Raw genomic sequence first — 9152 nt, forward strand, 5'->3', positions numbered from 1 at the left:
CCAAGAGTGGCGGACGCGTGCACGTCTGCCTCCGTGTGTGTATATTTCGGCTCGGCTGTCGTCGGTTGTTTTTTCCCGGATAAAGAGGGAGCGGGTCGACGGTCCCTCGCTCGAGTGTGTGCGGAGAGTGCGTGCGTGCGTGCGTGCGGAGCGACCGCGCGGCGTTTAACGGATTCTGTCGCGTCAGGTGAGTTTGAGCGCGGTTAGCATGAAGCTAAACACGCGAGCGCTATTGTCTGTCCGCGGCTCGCTCTCTCTCTCTCTCTCTCTCTCTCTCTCTCTCTCTCTCTCTCTCTCTCTCTCTCTCTCTCTCTCTATATATATCTTTCTATCTGTCTGTCTATCTATCTGTCTGTCTGTCTATGTGTTCGTTTTTCTGTCTGGCCATCAACTCATTTTCTGCCCATTGATGTTTATTTATTTATCATCCACTCATATTGTCTGTTTATCTGCCCATCATTTGTATTCTGTCAATAACTCTTGCTCTTTTAAACATCTATCTATCTATCTGTCTATCTATCTATCTGTCTGTTATTTTGGTCAGTAATGTAGTCACGGTTATGAGTGACCAAAACTTTATATGACGATTTATTGAAGATATATCGAATACATATATCTTCTGCAAATAGGGTTTCTGTGACTCCTACATTTAAGAGATTTAGAGAAAGTTCTCAATCTCAGGACAGAAAACAGGGGTAACTTGTATAAATAAATATATATATATATATATATATATATATAAATAAATAAAAATAATAATAATTAAATGGCTAGTATTGAAAAAGTAAAAGACAAATACAATAGAAAAACATACAAATAAAACTAAGCGTGTGAGTCTGCTGTATTCAGCTGTCGGTCTGCTACAGGAATTATGTGATGTGAAATCAAACTGCAGTGTTCACTGTAAGAATTAAACTTGTTTTGTTTCTTATTAAAGCTACAGAAGTCCCTCAGCGAGAGCAGATAGTGGTTTATTATTGTCTTTGGTTGTTAGATTGATAAGAAGTGCAGGAACATCACTTTAAGAGCCGCTCAGATCCAATACTGTCCCACATGGATTTTCACTCTTCGCTGTTTATGTTCATAGTTTATGTAACTGACAAGGGTTTACGTAAATAAACCCATATTTGCGTGTATTTGACCATTTAGACGCACCTAAAGCTAAACGTTAACTTTACTCGTCCGTCTTCTGTTCGATCTCTGGGGACTAACACAGGACTTCTCTCTTTCACACTTTTAAAACATGAGTAAATCTGATCAACTTTAATAATCTGCCTCTATCGGTCTTTCTGTAATCGTTCTCTTTCAGTGTTTAGATAACCATCTGACTGTGTTATGATTAGAGTTCTCCTGATCTGCTGTGTTTCTGTATCGTGTGTGTGTCGTAGTGTGTGTGTGTGTGTGTGAGACAGAGATGGTGATGGAGAAGCCCAGTCCCCTGCTCGTAGGACGGGAGTTTGTGCGTCAGTACTACACGCTCCTGAATAAAGCTCCAGATTACCTGCACAGGTGAGTGTTGAGAAGCGTGGCTGCTCGTCTCAGAGCCGTGTTAACCCCGTGTTCCCTGCGCAGGTTTTACGGCAGGAACTCCTCGTATGTTCACGGAGGTGTGGACGGCAGCGGGAAGCCGGAGGAGGCGGTCTACGGTCAGGCGGTGAGTGAACTTCACCTGAGACACACACACTCACACACTACAGATATAACCCTAACCACGGATGGGCTTTCTGTGGGTTTAGATTCAGCCTTCCACAAGGCTTTAGAAAGGGTTTAAACTCATGAAGCCGTGGCATTACAGGAATCTCTTCCTCAGAGTTTTTGGATCTGTTGGATGTTCACTCTTTATTCTGTCACTGACCGCGTCACAGATTGATATCATGACATTAGCAGCCGCTGAGATCATGTTCAGAGCGCTGACCGCTCGAGTGTGTGTGTGTGTGTGAGCAGGAGATCCATAAGAAGGTGATGTCGCTGCAGTTCAGTGAGTGTCACACTAAGATCCGGCAGGTGGACGCTCATGCGACGCTGGGGGACGGTGTGGTGGTGCAGGTGATGGGAGAACTGTCCAACAGCGGACGCCCCATGAGGAGGTTCATGCAGACCTTCGTCCTCGCCCCGGAGGTGAGTGTGTGTGTGTGAGCGAGAGAGAGGGAGTGTGTGTGTGTGTGTGTGTGTGTGAGAGACAGTGTGACACTGAAACTAAATGAAGAGACTGCAGTATTGATGAGCTCTGATGAGTTCCCAATGCAAGCACGCCCAATAAAATGGCCCCACCCCTGTCACTTGATTGACAGGTTTCCGTGTAGACGTTAGAAATTCTAATGCAAAAGGAATTGTGATTCCATTTGAGTTTTGGCAGTTTACATGCACAGTGCAGAGAGAGTGGAAAGCCAATGTGGTAATTAATATTGCTATTTAAATATGACAGACTCACAGCTCGTAAGATATGGGAAACACAATTGCAAACAGACTTTGCATTTCCATTTTAAATTTGGCAGACACTGTGCGTTCGCTTAAACGAAAATGCAAACGGTAATGCGCAATTTGCGTTTGTGTTTGGATTGTCACATTTTATGCGTCCACAAATTGAAAACACAATTGCAAATACAATTTGCAAATACTTTTGAATAATGTCCGGGATATAATTCCATATACATTTGTTACAGAAGTTATTAATCTTCATTACACAGCTCTGTTGAATACTGGACTCTGATTGGTCAGTCTGTTATTACACCGGCTCATCCCGGTGACTGTGTTCGACGCTATAGTCTTGTGAGGAACAGCTTTTCCTTGGTGCAAGCTTTGCCTTTGAGTAGCTTAAATATTAAAACTTAGTTCAAAATTGTGTAGAGTTGTGTAATTGTCATCCTGGTATCGCAGACTCACTCTCTCGTTTCACACAAACACAGCTGTAGCCACATTTGTGTTAAATTCATATATTCTATTGTCTTCATTCTATATGTGGTGAAATGTGTAAGAAGTAGTTTATCTTGACTGTATCCCGTGTTAATAACAGTATGATGTGTTCATTATGGTGATCTCACACTGCTGTATAGAGACGCACGCATGAAAGCCCTGTTTAACTGTGATCGAGGAGAGAACTAAACTCTTAAACTTCTGCTTACACTTTAGGCCTGTGGCTGTGATATTAAGCTAATTTATAGATTATAAAATAGAAGTTAAAGCACAGCTTCCTCAACATCAGACTCATCTGTAGTGTGTGTGTGTGTTCACCAGGGTTCTGCGGTCAATAAGTTCTATGTGCACAATGACATCTTCCGCTATGAAGAGGAGGTGTTCGGAGACTCTGAGGCTGAGCTGGGAGGTAACACACACACACACACACACACACGCTTGCACTGCAGAGGTGTAACTCAGGTGAATTTACACACACTGTCTAATGCGTGCACAAGCTTTTATTATCACACGACTAGCTCTTAAATTCACAGAGGGAAAAGATGTGATTTTTAAACTCCAAAAGGCTGATTGAGGTAAATACATGAGCGCTGCATGTTTCAGAGCTGCTTGCAGTCGTGTCTGATGATTATGATGCACCTCTGATGAGCTGACGATGTGTGCCTTACTGGTCTTCTGTTATTATATGTTATAGAGGGATGTAAGATGGATATTTTGGGTATTATCATGTATCTCACTTTTTTGAATGAGCAGCTGAAGTAGTGAAGGGCTGTAAAAAATGTTTTTTGCAAAGTTACAAATAAAACCCAAATGATTGGAGTTAGCTGTACACCGGGTTAGTGACCCCCGCAGATTCTCAAACCGCTCTGATTGGCCAATGTGTGACTAAATCATGCTTTTACGTCATTTTACAGTCTGTTAGCAAAGACATAGCTTGCCTTCTAGTGGATTTGAGACATCTTTTGTTTCTGTTCTATATCGAAATATACCTCATTCAACCCACCAACCAGGATCTGAACCCCCCACTGACGTTTAGGTTCAGGATCTTCAGCTTGCCATCAGAAACACCAGTGTGAACACGCCTAAACATCCTGCAGATACCGTTTAGTTACAAAAACATTTACCTTTAATGCAATGGTACTTAATAATTTTTTTGTAATTGTGAAATTAGCTTGCCATTTTTGAATTAAAATCATTTTGACTTTTTTTTTTAGTGCATAGTAATTTCAAAATAAGAGTCCCAGAGTATTTCAGGCTAGTTTCTGATTAAACGTCCCTCATAACACACAATCTTTTAGATCCTGGCTGTTATTGTTGTTTTGGTCAGAGTCTGAGGAGGAGGAGGTTGAGGAGGAGCAGGTGGAGACTCGGGCTTCCCCTGAACCGGCCCCGGAGCGTCCCAGCAGCAGCACCTTCTACGAGCCTCCAGCACCCGTCAGGTACCAGCGTGAGATGACCTTCATCACTGCTTCAGAGCGCTGGACGCTTCTCTGATGCTCTGCTCTGCTCTGTGTTCAGTAACGGAGTCGAGGAGCAGCAGGAGGAGGCGGTGCCTGAGGCGGAGCCAGAGCCCCAGGCTGAGGCCAATCAGGAGACGGAGGCGGAGCTTAACCCAGAAGCAGAGCTGCAGGTGGCTGAGGCGGAGCCAGAGGAGGAAGAGGAGGAGAAACTGGTGGAGGAGGAGAGAGGCTCCACCCCTGGCCTCGCTCTGACTCCACCCCCTCAGACCCCAGAGCCACCGAAGGTGTGTGTGTGTGTGTGTGCAGTGTTGATGTGGAGCACGTGTGATGATGATGATGATGCTGATGCTGATGATGTGGTGGTCTGCAGGCCTTCTCCTGGGCTCTGGTGACCAGTAAGAATCTTCCTCCGGCCGGCGCTCTTCCCGCCTCTGGGATCTCTCCTCACGTGGTGAAAGCAGCTGGACAGGTTCGGATTTAATGACAGAACTATCTTTTCTGAAGGAACTGTTCCTTAAATGCACACTTTCTGAGTCAGTAGCAGGATTATTATAGTTAACTGAAACCAAAGCTAAACAATGAAATGAAAATATAAAAATGAATTTCAAATGTGAATGATAAATCTGATGGTGTGTTAAACACTGGTCAGTAGTGGACCTGCTTGGAGTTAGTGTTCAGTTTTCCAGACTCCTGTGCTGTTAGTGAAGGGTTATTTCTACAGCACTCTATACAGTACAGAAATATAAACAAACTGCATTAATGATGAAACGATGTCAGTTAGAGTTGTAAAGAGTCTCTACATCAGAAGAGCTGAATCTGTGTGTGTCTGTCAGCCGCGAGTGGAGCTCAAACAGGACGCTCAGCCCTTACCCAGAGATCAGCGGCGCGAGAGACCAGGCTTCCCTCCACGAGGACCACGAGCAGGTGACACACACGCTCTCACACACACACACACACACACACACACACTCTCTCATACACACACACCCACTCTCTCTCACTCACACACGCACACACACACACACACATACTCTCACACACACACACATACTCTAACACGCGCACTCGCACACACACGCACACATACTCACACGCGCACACACATACTCTCACACGCGCACACGCACACACACATACTCTCACATGCACACACACGCACACACGCACACACACATACTCTCGCACTCACACGCGCACACACACGCTCACACACACACACACTCACACACACATACTCTCACACGCGCACTCGCAAACACACACACACACACTCACACGCACACACATACTCTCACACGCACACACGCGCACACACACACACACTCACACACATACTCTCACACGCGCACTCGCACACACACACACACACACACACACACACATACTGTCACACGCGCACTCGCAAACACACACGCACACACACATACTCTCACACGGGCACTCGCACACACGCGCGCGCACACACACACACTCACACACACATACTCTCACACGCGCACGCGCACACACACGCGCGCGCACACACACACTCTCTCATGCACACACACACACACACACACTCTCTCTCTCACACACGCACACTCTCTCATACACACACACCCACTCACTCACACACTCACTAACACACACACACACACACTCTCTCATACACACACACCCACTCTCTCTCACTCACACACTCACTCACACACACACACACACACACACACACACACTCTCTCTCACTCACACACTCACTAACACACACACACACTCACGTGATGTGATGAGGCTGTTTGTGGAGTGTGTTCCTGTCATGTGAATGTTGTTGTTGTTGTTGTTGTTGTTGTTTGTCAGAGGGCAGCAGCTCCGAGGCTCCAGGAGGGAAGCAGTATGTCAGTTTTAAGGGTGAGTTTCCTGTCATGTGACCCAGTCATCATTCATCTTCACAACACTGATAGAAAGGGCCATATGAAATGTTTTTTTTTCTTCAAATTCAGTTTACATTTTTCTGGAATCCTTTTAGATTTTTAAATCAAAATGTATTAATCTCAAAACATTTGAAATCATGAAACTTACACAATTTGCCATGGTTCCTACGGCTCTGAGTAAGTCATGTGAGCGGTCAGTCACAGGAGCGGCGGTCTAACACTGTTCCCAGCGTCCTCTCAGAGCAGACCTGTGCTGGACACACTCTTATTCTCAGGCTCTGTGTGCCGCTTGTGCTGAACACTAATACACCAGACCGTCACAGCACTATGAAATCTGTTCCTTTTTATTTGATGCCATAGTCTGTGTTTGTCTAATTATTTGAATGCTTAAAAACAACTTTATCTATAAAAGGAAAGTTTCCCAGAAATTCAGTGTTTGAATGTTTCTGGTTCTGAATAAAAAGGGAATGAACTGTGTTCAGGCCGCGGTGACGGGGATGCGGGAGACACAGAGGGCCGGCGCTCCGTTCGTTATCCTGACAGTCATCAGCTCTTCGTGGGAAATCTTCCTCATGACATCGACGAGGGAGAGCTGAAAGACTTCTTCATGAGTAAGACCTTTACCCTTTGACCTCTGACCCTGGCCAGTGTGTGTCTGTGGTTTCACGCTCTGTCTCGTGCAGCGTTCGGGAACGTGGTGGAGATGAGGATCAACACCAAAGGCGTCGGAGGGAAGCTGCCCAACTTCGGCTTCGTGGTGTTCGATGACTCTGAGCCGGTGCAGAGGATTCTGGGAAACAAGGTTTGGGTGATGAGTGCTTACAGCTCGGTTCTGAACATACAGAAGAGAGCCTCTCAGACACACCGCTGTCGTGTACAATTAATATGATCAGAAACATAAACACAGTGTTGGATATGAAGCGGTATACCACCCAGCACCACTTCAGTCTTCTCTTGTGTCTACTTACAATATTGAATCTATTTAACTGCAAGATGTGCCAATTAATATAATGCATCGCATCTTTTTTATCATCTGAAAGGTCATTTAAAGTCATCCTTGTGTTAGATGAGTAAAACAAAAGATTCACCATTGCATAAATGATGATAAATGGGTATGTTTTTCTAAATTGAATATTGAAATATGAAGTTATTTAAAGTATAGTGTTTTATATGAAACTAAAAGCACCAGCAGGTGGCAGCAAAAGCACTGTGTTGAGCGAGTAATAAATGATTGACTCCCTCCGCTCGTTCAGCATCGAATCACTGCGGGGTTGGTCAGAGATGCTTTAATTAGGGCTCGATTGCTAGGGTTGATTCTGAATCAGTGGTATGTTTGGAAGACTGTAGGTTATGACAGGAACAGGAAGTCAGCGTTTCCTCTTTCCTGTCTCCCGCAGCCCATCATGTTCCGTGGGGAAGTGCGGCTGAACGTGGAGGAGAAGAAGACCCGAGCGGCCCGCGAGCGAGAGACCAGAGGAGCGTCAGACGGCCGGCGCGGGCCCCGGGGCACTCTGGGTAATGGGATGGGGCGTGAGCGAGACCCGCGGGGGCCGGTGTCCTCCAGGGGCCGAGGAGGAGAGAGCCGCTTCACAGGACCCCGCCGCTGAACACTGATGAATCCTCCTCTCCTCTGATTGTGTTTGTTTCTCTCCTCTCTCTCTCTGGACTTCTCAAAGACTCTCAGACTCCGCCGCGCTTTCTTTCTATTATTCTCCTCATGGTTTTGCGAAGAAGAACAGGACAGTGTGATATTTTTTTTTCTCTAGAACAGAAGCTGGATGTCACGAACGGATTTGTCACGGTGTGTAACGGAAGAACGTCAGCGCTCAGTGTACACTTATTTATTTTCCAAGTAAATAAAGCAGTGGTGGTGCCTTAGCTGGCCTCTGGCCGGGGTCAGGGGTCAGGGGTCACAGGATCTGCTCTGGAGCCGGTGGTTCTTTGCATGGCTGTTCTGGATCGTGCTGCTCTTTCCATTGATTTCTGGAGTGTTTCTCCCACACTGCACTGCGTTTGGTTCTGGGTTCAGACTGGACTTCAGTCGGCTTCTGCAGGTTTTTGTTTGAATGTGTTTTCAACTTTCAATAAACTACTGAAATCTGCAAACTCCTCGAGTTAGCTGTGTTTTTTTAAGTGTGTTGTCGTTCAAACACTAGATGATGATATTTGCTCAGACATGGATTCAGGAAGTTCAATATGGTTTCTCTTAAACTGCTTAGACCAGTCTAACAAGCCAGTCATCTGATTTCTCTCTAGACTGCATCAGACTGGTTTAATCAGGATTCCTGTCATCCACCGGTCTCTAACTCAGTTCCTGGAGGGACACAGGTCTGCACAGTTAGCTCCGACCCTGATCCGGCTCTAACTCTTCAGGATTGCTAGAATCTTCCAGTCAGCTGTGAGTCGGAGCGCTGTCCCTCAGGAACTGAGTTAGACCCCTGCGTGTCCTCGCTCCTGTAACAAACCACAAGATACAGATCTTCATAAGATCATCCACTTCACACATAATGTTTTAGCAATTTGTTCTCCAAAAGCTAAAATCTGGATAAATATACGGTATAAATGCATGTTTTAATATCCGGCTCAAGGTCTGGTGACCCTGGTGTCCGAGGGGTTAGTGGAGGGTTAATTATCTGTTTGTTTGCATGATTACTTTTGTAAAGTGATATTTTGTGCATTCTTACACGCATTCAAATAACTAAATAACTATAATAAAGTAATATCCTTGTAAACACACTATATATAATGTAGCCTGTTGTATATGATTTGGGCACTCCTAGAATCTTCCGATTCAACATGCCATGGGAGGACAATCTAATTTAACATGTTATATTGATATAGTGAAGTACTTCCTCCTCAGCAGTTCATC

The 9152-nt window shown here is 45.3% G+C and overlaps 1 protein-coding gene across 3 annotated transcripts; it reads left to right on the forward strand.

Moving 5' to 3' along the window:
* Window positions 1–7: 7 nt before the first annotated feature.
* Window positions 8–8389, forward strand: g3bp2b (G3BP stress granule assembly factor 2b). 3 transcript variants are annotated; one of them, XM_026237305.1, is made up of 14 exons: window positions 16–187; window positions 968–969; window positions 1389–1509; window positions 1573–1654; window positions 1945–2118; window positions 3235–3322; window positions 4241–4352; window positions 4432–4657; window positions 4744–4842; window positions 5207–5297; window positions 6210–6260; window positions 6748–6894; window positions 6967–7085; window positions 7681–8389. In XM_026237305.1, exons 3-14 carry the CDS (start codon window positions 1415–1417, stop codon window positions 7888–7890), a joined length of 1494 nt encoding a protein of 497 aa, XP_026093090.1. In that variant the 5' UTR covers window positions 16–187; window positions 968–969; window positions 1389–1414; the 3' UTR covers window positions 7891–8389. The 3 variants fall into 3 exon arrangements, with proteins under 3 accessions (XP_026093088.1, XP_026093091.1, XP_026093090.1); XM_026237303.1 differs by lacking the exon at window positions 968–969 and having other exon boundaries at window positions 8–187; XM_026237306.1 differs by lacking the exon at window positions 968–969 and having other exon boundaries at window positions 9–187; window positions 6766–6894.
* The last annotated feature ends 763 nt before the right edge of the window (window positions 8390–9152 follow it).

Source organism: Carassius auratus, chromosome 48 (assembly GCF_003368295.1).
Source record: "Carassius auratus strain Wakin chromosome 48, ASM336829v1, whole genome shotgun sequence".
Taxonomy (NCBI): domain Eukaryota; kingdom Metazoa; phylum Chordata; class Actinopteri; order Cypriniformes; family Cyprinidae; genus Carassius; species Carassius auratus.